This window comes from Gymnodraco acuticeps, unplaced genomic scaffold, assembly GCF_902827175.1.
Source record: "Gymnodraco acuticeps unplaced genomic scaffold, fGymAcu1.1, whole genome shotgun sequence".
Classification (NCBI taxonomy): domain Eukaryota; kingdom Metazoa; phylum Chordata; class Actinopteri; order Perciformes; family Bathydraconidae; genus Gymnodraco; species Gymnodraco acuticeps.
The window spans coordinates 3,311,839-3,334,099 of record NW_022991180.1 but is presented as its reverse complement, the minus strand read 5'-3'; the positions used below and the strand labels follow the sequence as shown (position 1 = coordinate 3,334,099).

At 42.7% G+C, this 22,261-nt stretch overlaps 2 protein-coding genes across 6 annotated transcripts; one reads left to right on the top strand and one right to left on the bottom strand.

The window, feature by feature from the left end:
- The first annotated feature begins 715 nt into the window (after nt 1-715).
- On the top strand, nt 716-6,463 carry LOC117560933. Of its 5 annotated transcripts, none has more exons than XM_034238065.1 (11): nt 716-751; nt 2,285-2,351; nt 2,872-3,003; nt 3,108-3,247; nt 3,564-3,654; nt 3,882-4,047; nt 4,132-4,240; nt 4,676-4,754; nt 4,868-5,009; nt 5,116-5,243; nt 5,608-6,463. In XM_034238065.1, exons 2-11 carry the CDS (start codon nt 2,298-2,300, stop codon nt 5,920-5,922), a joined length of 1,356 nt encoding a protein of 451 aa, XP_034093956.1. In that variant the 5' UTR covers nt 716-751; nt 2,285-2,297; the 3' UTR covers nt 5,923-6,463. The 5 variants fall into 5 exon arrangements, with proteins under 5 accessions (XP_034093956.1, XP_034093955.1, XP_034093958.1 ...); XM_034238066.1 differs by lacking the exon at nt 716-751 and adding an exon at nt 2,674-2,782 and having other exon boundaries at nt 2,266-2,351; XM_034238070.1 differs by lacking the exon at nt 716-751 and adding an exon at nt 2,674-2,787 and having other exon boundaries at nt 2,304-2,351; nt 5,608-6,462.
- Nucleotides 6,464-6,902: 439 nt separating this feature from the next.
- Nucleotides 6,903-9,968, bottom strand: LOC117560934. The gene is made up of 2 exons (XM_034238071.1): nt 9,373-9,968; nt 6,903-8,785 (listed from the first exon to the last, which is right to left on the bottom strand). Exon 2 carries the CDS (start codon nt 8,185-8,187, stop codon nt 7,135-7,137), a length of 1,053 nt encoding a protein of 350 aa, XP_034093962.1. The 5' UTR covers nt 8,188-8,785; nt 9,373-9,968; the 3' UTR covers nt 6,903-7,134.
- Between the last annotated feature and the right edge of the window lie 12,293 nt (nt 9,969-22,261).

Below are 22,261 nucleotides of genomic sequence, written 5' to 3'. Positions count from 1 at the left end.
GTGACTGCAAAAGTTCCTGTGGCTGCTGTCCGTAGTTGGTTAACTAATCTTGCTCTATTGTGGGTTGACCTGTTTCTAGCAGTCACAAAAGTGTATCACTCTATATAAAAATAAAGGCTTTGATATAACCATAAGTCTGCAGATAAAATACAATGCTAATAACCATAGTAAGTGGGGCTCATGTGTGCTAAATACAACAGGTAATACAAATAAATAAATAGGAGAAGCAGACATTTATCAGTTTTAGTAGCCTCATCAACTGAATAAATTAGCCCCAGAAGTGAGGTTGAAGTCATGCAAATGTACATTTTATGTTTTGTTTTAATTAAGCTCTTTATGTGTTTTTTGTCTCAGATCAATGGACGATGTTGTGTGTGACACGTTGACACAGTGGCAGTTGACAGACGTTATTGATAGATTTAAAGGTAAGAACATGTTTTTTTTTACGTTCACAGCAAGCAGATGGTCTGTATAGCTAGGTAAAGGAATTATTTGAAATGGCATTGACTGCATTGTATTTTATGTTACTGAAAATGCATTTTTATTCCAATAGCTTCCATGTAATTAGCCTCTTATTTTTTGCTGTTCTCCATGGTTTAAATAGATGTCCTTGTTTTTTGTTTTTCAGACGAGGGAATTGACGAGGAGAATTGACGAGGAGAGTTTTCTTCTTTTAGACGAGGGGACCATCAGCCAATTGATTCCAAAAGCTGGCCCCAGGCTTAAGTTCCTCAAAAAATGTAGAGGACTTGTAAGTATAGTTAGATCACTGCAGATGTGAGAGGCTACACCCCTCCCCCACACACGCATATTCATTCTGAGGATTTGTTCAAATTTGTGAGCAGATGGCATATATTTGCTTTAAATGCAAAAGGCAAATTCCAGGGGATGCCAAGACTCTCTTTCAACATTTACGTGCAGTACATCATGTAAACCATTCATCAACATATTTCCAATGTAGTGAAACTGGTTGTGGTAGAACATTTTCTTTTATAAGGTCTTATAGAAGACACCTATTAAAGGAGCATGAAAACCAAAGTGATACTCTCGATGATCCCCTTGAAGGTCCAGCCCAGCCTGTTGACATACAGCTTGCTGAAAATGAGCCTGTACAGGGAGATGAGGAAGTTGAGGATGAATGGGATGAACTAGGGCAAGATGACATGACCAACCGGGTAGCCCTTTTTTTAGCTCATCTGAGGTCTAAACCTTCTGTAATTAGTAAGGATGATCTAAAAAAGGTTAAAGGCGCCATGCATCAATCAGCAGCTCAAATGTGGTGCCTACTTAGGTTGCTGCCGACAATGATAGGTGACCTGGTCCCCATGCATAGCAAGGAATGGAAACTTCTCCTACTGTTACTGTTATGTATGGAGTTCATCTTCTCTCCTTCTCTTACTGTTGAAGCAACACTGTACTTAGCTAAAATCCTTGAAGAGCATCACTCTCTCTTCCTGCAGCTCTATCCTCTTCACCATTTGCTGCCAAAACACCACTTCATGCTCCATTACCCAAGAGCCATTCAAAAGCTTGGACCCTTGACTCAGTTTTGGGCTATGAGATTCGAAGCGAAACACAACTTTTTTAAACGGGTTAGCCATGTAACATGCAACTTCCGAAACATTTGCAAAACCATGGCCATTCGCCATCAGATAGCGCAGTGCTATAATTTGCTGTGTGGAACTGTGTTGAGCCACAATACAGAAGTTGGTCCAGGGCACACTACCTTTCTGGCCAACATTGAGGGAGTTAAAGACATCGAAAGTGGTCTAACAGGCATTCCCCTTTTCAGTGAATTGTATGAACCAGCCTTGGTTACCTTTAAGGGAACTGCATATCGAGCAGGCATGACTGTATTCCTGTCTTATGACCCAGATGGGGAGCCCCAATTTGGTCTCATAAAGTCCATTTTAGTACTAGACCAAACATCACACACACCAACAATAAAACTTGTTGTACAGAAGTGGGAAACACAATGGTTTGATAGGCATTTCTTTGCATACAGTGTGATTCCCACTCAAGTTTTGGCAGCTGTTGATGTGAGAGAGCTGCTTGATCACCATCCCCTACATGCAGTGAAGTCATTCAGCGAGACTGATGACAGTTTATACATTTCACTGCGCTATAGACTTTTTTAGAAAATCAGCTTACTGCCACCAGGTGTGTGTACAGTAGGTATGACACTTTGTAAATAGCATTTTTACTCGTCAAGTCCATTTTTTCCTGCCATATTTGTTTAGTGGTTAGCTATAAATGCTGCTTAAAAGGTGCCTTTGGACTACAGGGATGATCATGCGATGGAGTACTGGGATGTTTCTGTAAATACTGGGATGGATGTGATAAATTGTACAGTAAGTATTTTTTGTTTAATCTGTCTACATATCGTTGCTGTTGGGCAGAAACCTTGTGTCTCCATATTTAAACTATGTTTTTTATATTTGTAAATGTACTAATTCGTCATAGTGTTGTACAAAAGTAGTTCAAATAGATCTACAAGCTCCCAATGTCAAGAGCTTGTCGATTGGCTATTTCACAATTTTTAAATGTTAAAAATTATAAAAGGAACAATTTTGGACATACACGGTTTCCACCCGACGGTGACGATGTACAGTAGTAGTCACTGTCAGTTAAGAAGTTACATGTTTGTTTTATATCTTTTTCAATTTGCCGCAGATCTGCATGGTCCAAACTTGTCGCATTTTTCATTCACTCGGGTGAAAACTTTGGCGTGGTGCATATCTCTCACACCATGCATACTGTGTGCAGTCTTCTGAGTCCGCTGGTGTGGTACACTGATTTACATTACTGATGCTTATCCGGCAATTCTAGGTGGCTGTCACTGTTTGTTACATTAACCTGGGTTCTGTTTAGATTGAACCTGCTGTGCCACCTACAAGTCCTGATGTCCAACCAACTGCCACAACTCCACCCTCCATGGAGGACCAAACGGCACCTGTCGTACCAGCGATGATACCTCAAACACTACATATAATTCCACAATTTGTAAGCTCCACTTTTTAAGACTTGGGTTTCACTTTTTTCTTTAATCAACACTAAAGAGTAATAAACGATATCTGTGATGTTGTCCCTTCTTGCAATTTTCTCAGGATATCCGCCAGATTCTCACAGGCTCAACTGAAGGCAAGCTGATCCTGGGGAGCCTTGATGAGGATGTGATCATCCCTTCGCAAAGAAAGTGCCTTGTCCGTATTTTGGTGTCTCACCTCATGGAGAAGTTTGGAGAGAGGTAATTAAAAATAGTGGGTTTTTTTTCTTGTTTTTAGTGAATGTTATGTTAGTTTGAAAAAGGTATATGAATCTTCTTTCAGGGGAAAAGAATAAGACGGGACACTACTTTCAAGTCTGACCTTTACCTAGACCACCAACATAAACATGCACAACACATGTACCAAAACACACGTTCAGTAGTGTTTTTAATTTATTAGGATGCCTATTAGCTGCAGAATATGCTACAGCCATTATACTGGGGTGCAACACATGTTTTAGAAATACTTAAGATCTAATTTGACTCTGCTGGTAATTTAGTTTTTCTGTGTTTGCAGTCCTACCAGTGAGACAAAAAAGGCCTTGGCTGCAGCTTTGATTCATGGGTTTCCCTCCTTGAAGGACGAGTCGGACTCAAGCAGTGGCTTCGTAAGTAATTAACATTTTATTGAGGAATTGATGCTAAAACAGTCAGTTGAACACAATATAACTCATCTCCCAGCACCAGAGTACTGGACTTCTGTGCTGTTTGATGCCCGGTGTTGTCAGACAGACATACAGACAAACCCTGTTCTAGATGGCTCAGCCACATGTTGTCGCCACGCTATCAAAATGTGCCTCATCTCTATTCACCAAAGACTTTCATTTCTTGACAGGGATACTGGTTCACCCCAGGACGGAACCGCCGCCCAGCCACTGGATTCCTCGAAGAGAGGCTTCGGAACGTCAGAAAGAGGATGAGAAAACCGGCCAGGTCACAGAGCACGCAGCAGACACCACCACAAAGTAGTGAAGCTAGCACTCGTAGGACATTCATACCAGGTAATCGTTGGAACTGAATCATTTGTTTAAGCAATACAGACATATAATTTGAGATTGTTAATATCCTTATGTGTACTTTTATAGAATGTACCATATCGGAAGAAAGAGCCATACAGTGTAAAGAATGGCTGAAACACAATTCGCAGCCCCTCAACCAGGTGGAGCAATACATGCAGGATACAGCAGTGTACAGGTCAGTAGGAATGCACTGAGGACACTAGCTGCAGCACTCATTCAATGTCATTTTGCCTATGCATGCACCTCATGGTACTGTAGCACCTCAAGTCATTCAAATCTGAACTACAGACTTCTCAAAACAAACTACTACTAGACCTCTCACACCTATGACCTAACCCCTGCTCATTATGATGCTATAGTGGGATGGCTCAGGGGAGGACAGAGTACAGCAACTTGCAATGGGCCTGGTTTTCAAGGGACCAGTGCCATGTACCTGTCAAAATAAAAGGGCACAACACCAGTGGGAGCTCCACCAGCCATCAAGAAAGTGCAACTCCTTACCCTCCAAAACTGCCATACAAGAGCACCTGTCTGCAACTGCCCTCAGGGCTTTTTGTGATATCCTTTTAACATTCTTGTACTGCTGTACTTTCTGCAAACTATCAAACAGGGCCAAGTCTTTAAGGGAAAACGGGTGGGACATTCAAGGGATCCGCCAAGAGTTCCCACATCTATTCACTCCAGGCATGGTAAGTTAGGAAGGAGTATATGTTTACATATGATGTGGATGCATTGTTTATAACAATCTTTTATCAGTATGTCAGCTGCCACATTGAATTTTCTTTTTCAATTTTTCATTTAGATTGCACAGGACTTTCAGATCCTACATGGAGAGGCTGCGCCTAAGCTCTTCGAAACCTGGCTACCTTTGTTTAAAGACAAGATCCTGCACCTGGCGAGACGGGAAGGGAAACTTATCTCGTCGCTTGATGGATTAACACCCGGTAATACATTGTTATATTGTACAGCAGACTTTATTTTGCTACTAAATGACCAATTCACAGATATGCCATGCCACATATTGATACCTATAAAATTGTCTTCCTACAGATTGTTTGGGGGAACTTGCTCTGAGCCAGTTACCAACACTGCTTCCACCAACTGTCTACAGGGTTGGCCGAAAAGTGTTCCGGTACACTATCGAGGAGTCTAAGTTGGCCTTCATCGATCATAAGCCTGTAAGTCCCTCTGCATATCTAAAGGGAAATGTTATTCTTTTAATCACTTGAACCCAGCATCCATATTCTTGGGGGGGTGGCGGGGACATTAGCCAAACATGGCAGCTAGATCGGCTATTTTTGGCGAAGAGATTTGGTGAAGATGGAAAACAGTGGTCTAAAGTACAGAGCCAACCCAGGTCCAGTTTAAGTGGTTAAGAATGTGCCTGACTGCCTGTTATTCCTGGGCTCAAGAATAATTCAAAACATTGTTTCTGAATATGCATTGTATCAGCCACTGCCAAATCTTGCTTACTCTTTGCTTTTGCACAATCTTTTACTTTGTTTAATTTATCTTGTCTTTTGTTCTTTATTTCTTTCTCAGGTTGGAACAAACTTGGTGGAGTACCTCCATGAGGCGAAGGTGTCAAGACCTTACCCATATGTCCTGTCCCTGGGAAACGATATTTGGCACACCTCTCAGGCGTTCGTTATTCTTGATGGGGAGGCGTTGGAACAAAACACATTGCTTCAGGCAGTAGATGTCTGTTTCAAGGTATTCTATATCTTTGACATCGACTACACAAAGCAGTGTGAAGCTGTATGGAAATTCCTCCAAAATGCAGTGTACGAAATCAAGGGAGGAGAGGAGTCAAAACCTGCTACGTCCTTGCGTGCAGCAATACTTGCTTGCAAGTAGACTTGTGGTCTTGATCCTTTTATTTTCTTCTGCTGGTCCTCCTGTTCTATTCTCTCTCTTCTGCTGCTTGGCTCAGAGTAGGGTTCTATCTGGTTAAATTAAATATTGCTGGATTTGTGAAGTGTGTGTGTGTTATGTTCAAAATACTACCTAATGCTCAAAGTATTTTATGAGCAAGTTGTGTGCTAAAAAAAGAGCTAAATGGTGGAAGCATAAATTGTTAAAATGTTTATTTGCACATCTTAGTTTCCTGTAGTTCGGATCACCTAAAGGAGCAGTACATTGTTGTGATCATGTTGGAGGATTTTCTTTGTAACGTTTACATAGCCAGTATATGAACCAGTCATTTCTGAAAAAACGTATGTTGCTATTAGTGGTTCTCAAACCAGAGCTTGTAGATCTGCTAATGTGTGTTGTTTACAGGCTGTACTGTACATGCATAAATGTTACGTTTTGTTTAAAGAAAGTTTTGCACTTTATTGTGAACTGAATATGTTTGCACTTTATTGAACTGTCAATTGTTATAACAATAAAATGAATATTTTTCTAAGATTCCAACATTGTTTAAAAACGTTTATTGCATATTATATTATTTGCATGACCAAATATAGGATGCATTTTAAAAGGGTTTGTAATTTAAATGTTTAAGAGACATGGGTATTGCATTAAAAACATGACGATAATAACTTGTAGAATTAACCCATCGCAGCTATTATGACCCAGCATTTGGGTGTAATATTTAACCCAATTCATGGTAGAATTAACCCAGGGCTGTAATTAATTTGACCCAGCATTTGGATTAAATGTATAACCCATCTGCTGGGTTAAAATACGCAACCCATTTCGTTGGGTCAAATTAACTACTGCTGGGTTGGTCCAATATTGATCCTGGCGTTGGGTTAAAAAACGACCCAAATTGGGTTGTTTTTAACCCAGCATTTTTTAGTGTGTGCACACATGCAGCCAGATGAGAAGGCGAGAAAAGGCCTCTCACTGCCGTCCTCCTCCGGTCCTATATGGAAGCCCTGATTGAGGATTGGGAGCACCTGGGGAGAGGCTGCACCTGGGGACAATCAGGCTGCACCTGGGGAGTCAGAGGGAGAGAGAGAAAAACACACCCACGACCACACAAACACTACGGCACGTAACACTTCCCCCCATAAAACCAAACAAGTGTTTGGTCACAGTTACCAACAACACCCACCACCCAGTTCACCAGCATACCATTGGATGCTTGGAAGCTGCCACCTGCTGCTTCCAAGCATCACACTCCGCCGCCAAATGACCAGGGTCAAGACAAAAGAAACACAATCTCTTAGTGTCGGGACCTGGGAGAGAAACGGACTGAGCACGTGTGACACGTCCGTTACGAGCCCTACAGTGAGGATAACTGCCCTGAGGATACACTTTAGGTTTCAAGCACTCATCAGGCCCTTTGTTAACAGTGGCCCGTCCACTAGGACACACTGCTGTAACCAAACCCACCCCTTCTGGACGCCGGCCATCCACTGTCTGCTTTCTCTTCCAAGCTGCACAGTCGGCTATCATATGACCTGGGTCCAGACAAAAATGACAAGCTCTGTTTATCCTGGGACCTAACAATGGAACACTGGCACAGGGAACGTAATTGTCAGGAGCTCTACGATAAGTGTCCCGCTGAGGAGGATCACGCTGAAAAAAAACGCTCTTGTGTATCAGCGCAAACTCGTCTGCCAGAGTGGCAGCCTGCTGAAGGGTAGTCACTTTCTGCTCATTTAGGTAGACTACCGTACGCTCCGGTACACAGTGTTTAAACTCCTCTAACATCATTAGCTCGCACACTGAAGCAATGTCATCAGCTCTACACGCTCTACACCACCTGTCAAAGAGGGCTTTCTTCTCCCTCGCGAAGTCCACGTACGTTTGGCCAGAAGCTTTCTTCATGCCGCGAAAACGCTGCCTGTAGGCCTCAGGCACAAGCTCATATGCCCTGAGAATAGCACCTTTCACCTTCTCATACACCAAACTGTCCTCGACAGAAAGAGAAGAGCAAGCCGCTTGAGCCTTGCCGACTAGCTTGCACTGTAACAGAATAGCCCACACATCTTCTGGCCAGTGCAGGGCAGCAGCAATGCGCTCAAATGCACCAAAATAGACTTCCACCTCTGATTCACGAAACACAGGGACCAAAGAAATATGCCTGCTCACGTCAAAGGAGGCAGCAGGACCAGAAGGTGTAACTGCAGAATCACCCATCCCAGCTGCTTGGAGCTCTAGCTGACGCATCCGGACAGCAGTGTCTGCCTCCAGCTCCTGCTTCCTGATCTCCAGCTCCTGCTTCCTGATCTCCAGCTCTTGCTTCCTGATACCATTTTGGCTCACCAGCCAAATTACAAAACACTCTTACAATAAACACAACTATGCTGGGTCTCACACAGAGACATGCTGCACACATGCAGCCAGATGAGAAGGCGAGAAAAGGCCTCTCACTGCCGTCCTCCTCCGGTCCTATATGGAAGCCCTGATTGAGGATTGGGAGCACCTGGGGAGAGGCTGCACCTGGGGACAATCAGGCTGCACCTGGGGAGTCAGAGGGAGAGAGAGAAAAACACACCCACGACCACACAAACACTACGGCACGTAACACACTGTCATTCAGATTGATTAGTACTTCTGTTTCTTTTGAGAGGGGACGCCTTTTCCTGGGTAACTGTCTTGGCATCACGTATCCGTATGTTTCTATGTAGAAAAGGAGAGATGCAACATGGGTACATGTTGATCCCAAACCAGCCTTGCAGTTGCAGTTAGCTGTGATGACTGCACCATCCTTCATCAGTACCCACGGACATGTTGGCGGCAGCCCAATACTCTGAGAATGCAATACCTGAAAAATAAAATACAAAAATATTATTGGATTGTTGACTATTTAGAACCACCTTGTCATATGCTAGGTAGCACATAACAGAAGCTGACAACCAAGAATAGGTTCACAACTTTTAGAATTTAAATATATTGCAATATATAATAAAGCTTTATTTATAAAGCCCTTTTCATAAAGCACGTGTAGCTCAAAGTGCTTTACAATCACAAGTTAAAAATAAACCACGAGAAATTCCCCTCAGATCAGATGTTAAGACCTTTACAGCTACATAGCAACAACATATATATATACACATATAACATTTTAAAAGGTTAAGAGACACGGCGAGGTAAAAGGTATGATAATAAAAATACATAAGACTCAAGACTAAGTTAATTGATGCAACAATATAAAACCCTATAAAATAAAGTAAACATATAGATATAGGTACAACAAAAATAAAAGTTGGTGTTTAAAAATGTCCACTGAGTTGGCCTCTGATATTTCTTGGTAGCGTAGTGGATAAAAGCAGCCTCACCCATTTTATTTTGGGGGACTTTAGGGACATTTAAAAAGCCAGCTGAAGAGGACCTCATGAAATATTTACTCACTTTTTCAGCTATTACAGCCACATCTCCTTGACATGCAATGCAAACGTCGCGGATCCACCCAGATGTGAACTCTTTATGTGCCTAGAGTCCTTTGTACGCCTTCATTTCCTCCATGGTGTACAATGGAATAGGCGAAAAAAACAGGTAGTTCACGATATCACAGTAGGAAAGTGAAGGCCATGAATTTATATCGGTGCTGTAATCCTTAACGGGAATCAAATAAGGGTCCACCGAACCAATCGACGTACATTTTTCTCTGTAAACGGTCTTATCCTCCGGGTATAGTGATTCGTAATAGCCTTTCATTTTCGCCATTTTTGAACGCTCCCGCCAGTAGAGCATGGATGTATAATTAGAGCAGTAGAGTGGTACTCCAAGATGTCTGACGCGAAATCCCGTGACGTCATTAGGAAGCCTCTATAGGCCCCTGGTCCGCCCCTGGCTCCACCAGGTGTCCTAATGACATTCAGCTGGGGACTTTAAATGGAGAAGCTGGAGGAGAAGAGGCTCTCTTTTCCTGCCCTGATGCCGAGGGATTATATCCGTGGATTTCCTCTCACCCCACGTGTGGATCCATTATTCTTTTGCTGTCTTATACTGTGTGAACTCTGGAGGATGTTAGTGTAGGATTTTTTGCAGCTTTGTTTTTTTCCCAGTAGGTTGTGTTAGATCTCTGGGTAGAGGGGGGAAGTCTGGGTCCTACGGCCCATGGTGTGGCTGGCCCAGGCCCCCTTCTTGTTTGTTTATTGCCGTCCTCCAGACTTGGTTCCTTTTTGCTGGTAGGCATGTAAGTTACGGCTGTGCTGACAATAAATGCCCGTCCTTAACGATATTCTGTGTTTGGCGTGGTTTGTTTTTAAGTTACGGGTCTTCCCACGAGCCACTACCGCTTGGTAGAGGGACGGGTCGTAACAATCACAGAAGATGCTGAGTAGTTGGACCACAAATGCAGGATGTATAATTAAAGAACAGACGGCAGGAATTAAGGATACACATTCCCACAGAGGTAGAAGAGACAAGAGATACTTAGTCAGGAAAGGCAGTGGGAAAGGATTGAGAAGGGCAAGGACTAAATTAACTGCTCCTGAAAAGGCCAGTATAAGGCCATGCTGTTCGGGCCAGGTAATTGAAGAGCACTCAGATAAGCGGAAAACGTTGTTGCGTTTACAGGCTAGTGTTATAACTTTTCTTTTAATTAAATAATGTATTTGAATACAGAGAGACCATAGACTGTATATATATAGAGAGAGACAGAGGTTATACTTTTTTGATTCAAGATGAGATTATACTGACTTTTTAACCATCATAAGAGGGATGATACGGAATAGTTTTACATTTTAGGAAATTAATATGCTTTCTTGCAGAGAGTTTGAGAATATTGATACCATTACAAGTGTAATTGTAGCAGTAGCTGGCACCTGGTTAGCTTAGCATACAGACTGGCAAACAAACATGTCTTATGTCTAAAGGTCATACAACTCAACCACTGATGTTTAAAAGCTCTATAATCGACTTGATCTAGCTAACCTTTACAAAAAGCGCAATCTGCAATTTACTGAAAATGATGCGCCATACTATTGATGGTAACCAGGTTGACTCCATTAACTGATTGTAGCATCATAATTGATCCAGGAAATCAAGAGAATTGCAAGACTATATTGGTACATTTGTAGAAAAAAGTATTTGAAATTCATTTGCAGTGCCTGTATCTACTTTATTGTGTCCATGTTGTTTACACTTATTCTGTATTTATCTTGAAGAGTGCCAGGGTATCTTGTTTTCACAGTTTTCTTTTTATATTCAAAAAGTGCATGAAGAGAACAAAATAATTGTTAGGTGATGGATGTGTTTTCCCCTGTGGCTGAGGCAAAATGCCCAAGATGTGTTTTTTGTAGTTTCACCTAAATATTCCCTACGAAATGCAGAAAAGCAAACAGTCCAATTTAGGACAAATATCCCAAAAACTATTTTTCCAGAAGAAACATAAAGGTGACGGCGTAGAAAGATATCATGTGATCATAGGTGAAAGTAGATTGTTCAGAAAATACATTTGTAGTAAGCTATGGATGAGCTTCATGTAAGGTATTGTGCTGCATTAATCATTATATTGCAGTGTTAGCCTTTTGCAGCAAAACAAGACAATGTCAAAGGTTGAACATGCAAATTGAACGACTTTAATCTTCTTGAATGTATTTCCAAAGCCTGCAGGCGGTGTATGCTTTTAATAAACCAAATGCTGTTCTCGATACCGCACAGATTTTTAAATACCATTAACATTATATCTAAGAGGAAGTGTACTATCCTTGTTATTATTACTAGAACAGTGCTGAAGGCTGCCTTCACTGTGTATTTCTTTTTTAAACTTGTCACTTCTTCTCTGGCATTTCTTTTCCAAGAGCTCAGACAAGGTCAAATAGCATCCTCAGGTTATTTTCAACATTTTATTCTTTCAAGTAAATCTACAAATTTGCCATTTGAAAGGAACGTAATCGGAGCACATTACCATTACACTGGAACCTTAAAACTAGTTTTTCCAGTTAGTTTCTCATCCATTGTTCTTATCTAGCTACATTTTTGGTTGTGTAACTTTTAAGATTTCAGTTTTTCGTAGAATCCAATATAGACAAACCACATCCTCACAGTCATGATGAAGCAGGTTAGCATTTTTAAATGTTAAAGTCTGAATAAATAATACCAAAAATGGTCTTTCATCTTTAGTTCAAACCGGAGAGACGTGATGTAAGGAATACATATTTATTGTTTACACGTCATATGAATGAAATGATTGCCATGATAATACAAAAGGAGAATGGAATGGTGTTTGGCGATTAGGCCCCGGTTTGCAGGATAATCATTCAGGAGGGAAAGAACCGCTCCGATGAAATCCCCAAAACCAGTGAAGTATGAAATACTAAGATGAACTGAGTTTCTTACCTTGTGGGGTGACTGGTGATCTGGGGATGAAATAATAGATTAACATATGTATGCGGCAGTGGGCCGGAATCACTGCCGGAGCTTACGGGTCATGCTGAGACTCTGACTGCGGAAATCAGTGCCGATCTTATCTGAAAACGACCTGAGGGTCGCCTGCCTGGCTAGCAGGGCTTGACTACGCCGCCCGAAGGTAGAACGTCCTGCCGGAGCAGGGATCTTGTTTTGTAACTGACACCGAAGTGTACGGTGGCCCAACGTCCATGACACCGAAGTGTACGGTGGCCCGAAGCCATGACACCGAAGTCTACGGGGACCCCCGGTCCACACCTGACTTCGCAGGGTATACATTTTACACAAACACATTTGAGCAAGGGCCTGGGATTTAGATACCTGCGTGCAGGAGAATGTAGCCCGTTACATGTAGATGCAGCGTGAGACGAGACATTGTTCCCTGTGGGCGGGGCCCGCGGACTAGGACGGGAATGCAGTTTGAAATCCGGTACCATAATGAGACATGTATACGTGTTATGAACCACCACCAGTTATATGCATAGATACCATAGTTAGGGTCTGAGAGATCTTTGGGAAGCCAGTACGGCGCTGATGTCCGGGCGAATGTAGGTTGTGAAGGCGGAGGAGGACCACCGTCCTAGTTGTTGTAGGGATGAGGTAGAGAGACCTTGATTAGCAGCAGAGGTGGCTGCACCTATCCTGAAGGAATGTCCCGAGTATGATATAGGTGCTAGGCCGGATTTAATGAGAACTTGCTTGAGGTAGAAATTCACGGGGGCCATGGCCCTGCGAACCACTCTCCCTGGAAGAAACCCCCAAAACCCACGGATGGGGCGGCATCCGTGAAGAACCTCATTGAGTCAGAGGAACGCACAAGGTCATCGTAAAAGAAAGTAACTCCGTTCCAGTGGGCGAGCAGGAGGGACCAGAAACGTAGGTCTGAGCGGCAGCCTTCGTCTAAGAAAACGCAGTCATGGAGGTTGTCGAATGCTGCGTCCAGGAGGCGGGAGATTAACGAGCGCCCCTGGGGGATAGGGGTGTTGAAAATAATCGTTTCTACGATGCATTGCGATGCGGACGTGGACGATTCGGTATCGATGCAGTGACGGAAGATAATCGGTTATAGCGTAGTAACGTTGCTTCCTGATTTTCCGGCCGCGGCTTTACTATAACATTTTTTTTTCTGTCACTTTAATATCAAATCGGTCGGTGACGCAGAGATCAGGGAACAGACGTGACAGCAGCACAGCAACACCAAACATGGAGCAGTCTGCTTTATCCACCAACACAAGAACACCAGTCCAGAACCAACAACAGAAGGACCCGCTCTGAATCAGTCCGTGTCGCTGCGGCTCAGAGACACAGGGATTTATGTTTTTCAAAAATAATCGCGTTACAATCATGTCAGGTTTTTGGTGGATTTAATTAAGTTTTGGATTGCAGAGTATGAATGTCCTCTAGCAATTTTCAGACGATATATATACACGTGTGTAAAGTTTGTGAAGGCAGGAGGAAAAGCTTCCGCGATCACCGTCTCCGTTCCTCCAAACCCCGCCCCCTCCCTGAAAATAATGAGTGACAGGCTGATAGTGACCCGATAGAAACTTTATTATTCACTTAATCACTGAGATATAATGAAGCTAACTTAATCTCATACATTCATGGGATTTATGTAACAGTAAGACAGAGAATGTAAGTGTGCACCCACATGCACTATTTTAGTTGTTATATGCTGTTGTAAATACTCCTGTTGTCTGCTGTGTTCAGACTCAAGTCCTGTGTGATGCCACATTCAGTGTCCTTTTTTTTTTATAACAAAAGACTGTTACTAGAAGATGCAGCTAGACTGCAGAAGCATTATTTTTTGTTTTTGAGGCTAGACCTATACAATTCATTTATTTTGGTTTATAAATTAATGTCAAGACATTTATGTTATTGATTTCTGAAGCACTTTCTAAATAATAAAAAGAGAGTGCATATGTATTTACTGCATGTATGCATTGATGAAAAATAAGCCATGTGCAGTAATATAGAAAATTGAGGATGCAACGCATTGGTATGAATCGTGATATCGAATTGAATCGAATCGTTGACAGGATAATCGAATCGAATCGAATCGTGAGACCAGTGAAGATGCACAGCCCTACTGGGGGATGACGTGCATGGCGAAGTTGAGGTCTCCGAGAAGGGAGAGCAACTGTTGTTTTGTGATAACTTGTTGCTCGCAGTATGACTTGGTGATGTCCCGGATGCGCTGCAATTTGACGGAGGGGAGAGACGCCTTCATGTCTATGGAGTCGAGGATGATGCCTAAGAACTCTAAGCGTGTGTCGGGACCTAACGTTTTCTCTTTGGAGAGAGGGACACCTAACTCCTGAAGCAGTGTTTAAGCTTGGCCAGTGAGATCCCTGAGCTGTCCTGTGGCGGGTCTATGGGGAGGAAGTCGTCCGGTAGGTGAAGGACGGAGGGGATTCTGACGATGTTCAGCAGGATCCAGCAGAGCGCTTCCGAGAAGGAATTGAAGATGCAGGGGCTGCTTCTGCACCCGAAGGTCAGGCGAACGGCGAAAATAGAGTTTGGACTCCCACTTAATACCGAACAAATTCCACTGAGACGGATGAATGGGGATGATTTTGAAGGCATCGGTAATGTCCGCTTTGGAGAGCCGAGCTCCGTGCCCTGTGAACTTGATCATCTTTATTGCATTATCCACTGAGCATGGTGAAGGGAGAACTGATCTGGAGGGATGATGCTATTGACGCTGCAGAATGGGCCGGAGCGGGGAGCGGACAGATAAAAAAAAAAAAAAAATCAGCCTTTTTATTTACGTGTGGCTATTCCGATGGGATTTGAATGGAACACTGAGAAGGGGGAGGAGCTAAAAGGACAGATTATATTATCCTTTGAGAAGCTCTTTGTCGATGAGCTGGGAAACTATGTTGGGTTCTTTAGCGGCTGACTGTAAGTTTCTTGCTACGAAAGTCACTGTGGGAGATGGGAGGACCCCTACCCTGAAGCCTTGGGAGAGCCCTGACGGGAGATAGTCAACAAACACGGAATCTGTAGATAGCGCAGCTGCTAGCTGAGGGATGTTAATGGGAGTAGAGGGGTGATATTCCAAAATGTTTTTTTTTTTCCCCACGATGTTTCTGGCGCAGAGCTACTGTGACGGCCCGTCCACACGGTGGCGTGCGTTAAAGCTTCCAAACGCTTCGGCCCATTCACTTTGAATGGGGTGACGTCACTTTAAGCAGAACTGTATTTTGGGAAGCGACGTGGAGCGTTGCTGGCGTTGCTCGCTTCAAAAGTTGAGCAATGTTCAACTTTTGGCGCCTCGGCAGAAGCGTCGGCCAATGAAATCCCGTTTATGCAAATCTGCCAGTACAAGCTAGCCAATCAGACCGCGTGTATGCTGGGAGAGACTACGCAGGTCATTTCCTCATATTCCAAAAATTTGAGGGAAAATTCATTATAGCGGTAGTGAATCACCCGGTGCTGTATGATCAGTCTCTGTTCATCTACCGGGATACAAACCAGAGGAGCGAGGCATGGAGGGAGGTGGCAGAGACAGTGGGTGAAACTGGTAGGTTTTCGCCTGTTGAGGATTTTTTCCAGTTTACTTCGTTTTAACATTGCTATTGCTTTGTATGTCGGGGGCAAGAGATTCATGTGATTGGTTGTTGCTTCAGACACGCCGACCGCCAACGTCAACGCACGCTGCTGTGCGGACCAGTAGCGTAGGCAGAAATGTACTTTAGGGTGGGCCTGTAAAAATATAGGGTGGGCCAGATTTTTCTTCTGCGCATCAGAAGCTAACAACAGTCCCCGCAGGTACCGGTGGCAGATTACTTTTAGAATACTTCCTTTTCTTCTCTTTTTCTTTCTTCTTTTTATCTTTTCTTTCTTTGGAATACTTCTTTCCATAACAGATGGGTATGTTTTGGTGAACGGGAGACACGTATTTTACTGTTTTAATGGCTTACGGCCCGTCCACACAGCGGCGTGCGTTGAAACTTCCAACGCTTCTGCCCATTCACTTTGAATGGGGTGACGTCACTTTTAGCCGAACTGCATCGTGGGAAGCGACGCGGAGCTTTTGCAGCGAGCGTGGCTCGCTGCAAAAGTTGAGCAATGTTCAACTTTTGACGCCTCGGCAGAAGCGTCAGCCAATCGAATCATATGCCAGTACAAGCTCTAGCCAATCAAACTGCTGCTTGTGTGTCAGGGGCGGGAGATTCATGTGATTGGTTATTGGTCGAGTGTCAGACACGCCCGCCGGCAAGCGTCAACGCACGCCGCTGTGTGGACGGGCCGTTATGAAGAGCACAAAGACAACATCTTAGTGTCATTCTGGACAGCTCTCTCATCTGCACCACACATAGAAAACTCACCCAGACTGCATTCTTTGTACTGTCTTAAAACCTTTCCTTGGAATATGTTATGAATTGTAAGGTGTCCTTGGGTGCTTTGAAAGGCGCCCCTAAATGGAATGAATTATCATTATTATTTATTATCTGAAACGATGTAATAACTTTTAAAACTTTTCCCAGTTACTTGCCCCATGCATTCAGCAGCAGCAGGCCATTCAGTTTGATTTGATCCCGTTATAAATGTCATCATTTCGACAATAAATAAATGCTACATAAACGTTATTGTTACAGCTGCAGACTGAAACAGTTATCTTCCACGTTTTATCTAACCATCTCCGTTTCTACCTTCCAATATATTTTGAAAAATAACTCTCTCATCTGCGTGCGGGGGCGGGGCCTCACAGACACGCTGCATCTCTCGCTCAGATACGCTGCAGCGCTGTGCAGTGTGCACACGGTTCTGCCGGTAATGAATATTACATATTGTGAGGAAACTTTTCCACCAATAATTACAATAAGTATTCACTTCAGGTTTACGAAAGTAACTGTACTCAGATTACTCGTTTTTCAAATGTAACGCCAGCTGAATATACTTGATTTTTTTGTATTCTGATTACGTAACGCCGTTACATGTATTCCGTTACGACCCAACCCTGTGTGAGTGCAAACATTTTCATTAAAACTAGTACCTGAGTGCAACGGAAGTTGAAGCTCCTGTGACGGAGTCTTCCAGGGCCTGGAGGCGAGCATCGATAGCTATCATGGAGCTAGCCAGGGTTTGCAGGGAGCCGGCCACGCTACTCTCCATAAGGGGTGTGTTAGTGACGCTCCCGGACTGGCGAGCCTGGGAAGGGGTGGATTTTGGAAGCGGACGGGATCCTGGAGGGCTCGACTTCCTGCCCTTTTTTTTTTTTTTTTTTTTTTCTACCTCCGCGGCTGCGGCCGCGTCCTCGCCCTGCTCTCTGGGGAGCTGACTGGAGCTGCTGCCCCGGACTGGGGAGCTACGCTGGAGACCTGGTCCGAGAGCTCTCGGAGTTGAGAGAGAGTGAGGCCTGGGGCTGTGGGAATGCCCTGCTGCAGGAGCCGGGCGATGAGGAAGTCTGCCTCTGTTGATAAGCCGCTGTGGGGAGCCGAACCGGGATCGGAGACTTCCAGAGAAGGTTCGTGTTCCGAATTGTCCGAGTTGGACATCTTGAGCTAATTGTTTCTTACGGTTTTTCTCACGAGGAGGAGTATTGTAGTGCTACCACGGCGTGTAGTCACCTGAAATGACAACTGACAGGGAGGAAGAGCAGGCATTTAAGGAATTTAGCCTGTGCAGCGATTGGCTGCTGAGGGGTGACGCCCTCGTATTTAATGAGGGGGGAAGGGTGCAATAGAGTGACGTGTAAGTGACTCATGTTAGGTCTTCCTTATTGAACTTGCGCTCAAGCTTTCATTTGTTAGCTATTGAGTAGTCAATGTTATGTATACATACTGAATATTGGAAGTTTTCAGAGGCTTAAGGTTATAATAGCGAAGACGAAGCACCCCGCTGTGATTAATTGACAAACATTATTGCAGTAGCTTTTGTTTTTGGGAATTGTGGCTATTTCCTTATTAATATAAATCACTTAAGATGTGTACACTTTATTCACAAGGTCAGGGAAGGAAACTCCTTGGCTAAACAAAAACAATGTGCAGCAGGAGTGAACACCATCTGAATTTCAATTAATAGATAATGCAAAGTCAATTAATATCATTCACAAGCTAAAGGGGGTTGAACCCCAGGCTCAGGCACACAATACTGTATGTAATCAGAGGTCATCAGCTGACTGAGCTGTCTCAGCTAATATGCAGATAAAACCTTGTTGTCTCACATGAAATCTGAGTGTACACAGTTTCCGGCGTATCTGCCAAGCATGAAAAGACGGTCAAACTCTCCAGGGATCTTGCTGATGATATCTTCAGAGAAAGGTTGTTTTATTTGCATCCCTGCTCTGGAAATGACATGTTATTCTCTTGCAAGCTGCTGAACCATAAACTATGTTACAATGCATCAGTTGCATCATCTGCTGGAAGTAACATTAATGTGTTTTACAGTGACGTTGCAATTTGCATGGTGGAAACTAAGGCAATGTATTTTTAGGCAACATTGCTTTGCCATGTCTTTTCAGAAGCACCTTTTAAGTGTGTGTGTGTGTGTGTGTGTTTCCATCTCAAACTAATATCTCTGCAAATCATGTCACCAAGGAGGAGTCTTTACTGTTATTTCGCTTAGAGTGATTGTTACTTAAACATAGTCTTGCTTCCTCCTCATAATTTCCTATTTCTTCTTCCTACACTCTAAAAACGAATTCAGGCGACCTTTCACCTCCACTTAATTAAATGCATGGTTGCAAGATACAAATGTGAGTTAATTGATTTAGATAAACAGTTGAAGTTGCAAACATTAATTTATAAGTTGTGTTGACGTAATAATGTTGGTAATTACATCAACTTAATATTTTGTGTAATTTGAACTTACTGTGTTAATTGACTTAAAACAAAATTCAAGTTGTAGTAAGTAATGCAATTGACTTGATAACTTAATTGTTCTACACCTTGAGTTAAGGATTTCAAGTCCACTCCCGCTTAACATGCCTGGACAAGTTCCGACAGTTAAGACAAATAGAAATATACAAAGGACATTTTAAGGTGAGTGTCATCTTTTGTCATTCAAATACAGTAGATAGCCTTGTAGTTGCACTGTATGGCAAATTGCTGTTTGACCAACATTAGCAGCCTTTGAACTGTGAATAGTTCTGTGAGAGGATACAAAGTAGTAGAGGCTACTGTGAGAGTACAAATACTTTGGTTACTATTGTGATATCGCTTTTTATTCAAAATGAATCTCGTGAAGCAGATCAAGGACATGCTTCTTGAGGTAGGATCGCTATTTAGAGTTGTCATTGAAATTTCAAGTTGTTGGCAGTCACCCATTCAGAATATATTCATTTACTGTAGGTCATTTCTCTTTTTTTCCTTTTTCAAAGATAGCACAATACAATTGAAGTACGCAGAGAACTATAGCCATCCGCTGCCTTGTCGTGTACCTTGGAGAAAAGGAAGAGGACCTTTTCAAGGAGTTTAGCGACGTAATTAAAAATCTTGAAGTAAAATAAAATCCATGGGCACAGTGAAAAAGCACAGGACAAAAGCACTGCTCTCTGTCAGTTACATTTTGAAGCATATTGCACTTTTGGCCACACCCCAATCAATAATATCTTAGCAACGTTCAGCATGGATAGGTGTTGACAGCAATAGCGTGGGAAAAGGATTGTGTAACATTTGAAAAGTGGCTTCTGCTCTTCACTTAACCAGTTCAAATATTGTATGGAACCTGCTAAAAAGATGAGAAGGTACACTAAAACTTGCACGGTTGTGATTGACAAAATCTGTCCACATGCATTTAAACTAGGGCTGTCAAACGATTACAAATTTTAATCAGATTAATCACAGCTTAAAAATTAATTAATCATGATTAATCACCATTCGAACTATGTCCAAAATATGCCATTTATTTATGCATATTGTTGTGGGAATGGAAAGATAAATGAAAGAAGGCGGATATATCCATTTAACATACAGTATCTATGTTTATTATAACATTTTTCTGCGTGTCAAAATGAAAGACAACCCACACACCTATCAATCATCAAACCGTGGGGTCTTAATTCATTACGTGTTGATTTCTATCAACGGGGGAGTACTTCAGGAAAGTCGACGGGGGGGCGGCTAGTGGAGTACTTCGTGATCACAGAGTGTGATCAGCTGTTTTAGCGCAGTTCTCCAGTGAAGGGGGGGAGTCTCCCTCCGCAGCCGGTTGGCGTAGTTTTGGCACAATTCCGTTGTACAGACCGACGTTAACAGCAGCCCTGTCTGTGCACACGGAGACCGACTCTGTCGTCCGGTGATCTAACCGCCTTCTGGAAAAGCTTCACAAGTACGTCGGTACGCAAATGCACTTTGTGACACAAGTGACGGTACGCATTTCAGAGAGATTACGCACATAACCTGCGTACCAGTTATGTGCACCCCTGTACTACAGCAAAAGTATTCTCCGTCGGGACTTCCTGCAATAACACCACGCCGTTATCAAAGATGTTCTATTGAGAAGACGATCACTACGTGACAAAAGTTTTCAAAACCGTGGCTACTGAAATCAATCTTACTAACTGCTGTCTGTGCAATTTACTCCGCGCGAGTTGGCAGACTTTATTTTGCTTCCTTTAACATCATTGTTCATGGTGGGGCTAAGCCATTTCTTGGTATGGGTGTAGCCTACCCCAGCCATACCCTGGCGCTGCCACTGGTGGCACGTATGGGGCGGGCCATTCTGCACATGCGTTAAATGCGTTACATATTTTAACGCAATTAATTCAAAAAATTAATTACCGCCGTTAACGCGATAATTTTGACAGCACTAATTTAAACACTAGGCAAAGTACTCAAAAGCACCTCTGTGTGTCTCCATGACCACGTTGCAATGACGACACACACATGCAGACTCAATAGGTGAAAACAATACCAGCATTTCTTTAGCAGCTGGTAATAATGGCTCTGAATTTGCTAAGAGTGACAGTTTAAAAAGTATGCAGTTACCTAATTCATTATCTCTTATGCGCTAACCTATTATTTAATGTGCTTCAAAAGGACATGAATATCACCTTCATCAGTGACCGGTCCACCCCAGGATCTGACCATACGATGGCAACCATCGTGGTCGAGGGAAACAAATGAAAGAGCATTCTGCGTTAAATGTGTTCATACTGTTTGAAATAATGACTGTTGGCAATGCAAACATCTTTGTTACATCTTTTGTAAAATTGATGTTTGTGATCTGCAGATTGGTGGCCATTGAGAGTTTGTTTCTGTAGTTTTACAAAAACTTTACAGATTTGACACATTTGGCACTGGTTTTAAATATGCAAAGGCCTCTAACTTCGATGTGATGGCAGCATGTATTTGCTGTGTCCCCATTTCCCATGGTAATATGTGTTTATTTATTATTTGTGGGGCAATTTAAATTTGTGTTATTTATCTTTTTTCTCAAGATTGAAATGAAGCTCAGCGCAAGTTATTTCAGGAAGACTGGGTGTACATACATTCACTCCGCAGCTGCATATAACCAGCTCATCACAGGCGTTCTCTTTAACCTATTACATTTCACCTCATTCTCCAGCAGCCAATCAACGTGCTGCAGCCAAACTATAAAATGGTTCTCCTCTCTCCTGCAGTCAGCTGTGATTTCAGGTGTTCATGCACCTTATCATATGGCATGTGTCAATAAATGTTCAAACTAAATGAATTCTCTCCTGATTGAAACATCATGTGTTGAAATAAACAACTGCAGTTCAAAATAAAAAGTGAATTTCCTAATATTTTTGTTGTGGAATCAATTAATTTCTTTCTTTAAAGGAAAAAACATGAAAAAGCTAAGAAAAAAACTATTGAATACAATATATTTGGACCAACTTCATTTAAAAATGGTTGTCAACTTAAAAACGTGTGTTCACAATGATGGTAATTAAGTACACACAACTTAAAATTCC

Excerpts from the sequence above, each read along its gene's own strand:
- LOC117560934 (XM_034238071.1), bottom strand. The coding sequence starts at position 8,187 with ATGCGTCAGCTAGAGCTCCAAGCAGCTGGGATGGGTGATTCTGCAGTT.
- LOC117560933 (XM_034238065.1), top strand. The coding sequence starts at position 2,298 with ATGGAGTACTGGGATGTTTCTGTAAATACTGGGATGGATGTGATAAAT. Across the intron at positions 3,248-3,563 it reads ATGGAGAAGTTTGGAGAGAG|TCCTACCAGTGAGACAAAAA; the intron begins GTAATTAAAAAT and ends CTGTGTTTGCAG. Across the intron at positions 3,655-3,881 it reads CGGACTCAAGCAGTGGCTTC|GGATACTGGTTCACCCCAGG; the intron begins GTAAGTAATTAA and ends ATTTCTTGACAG.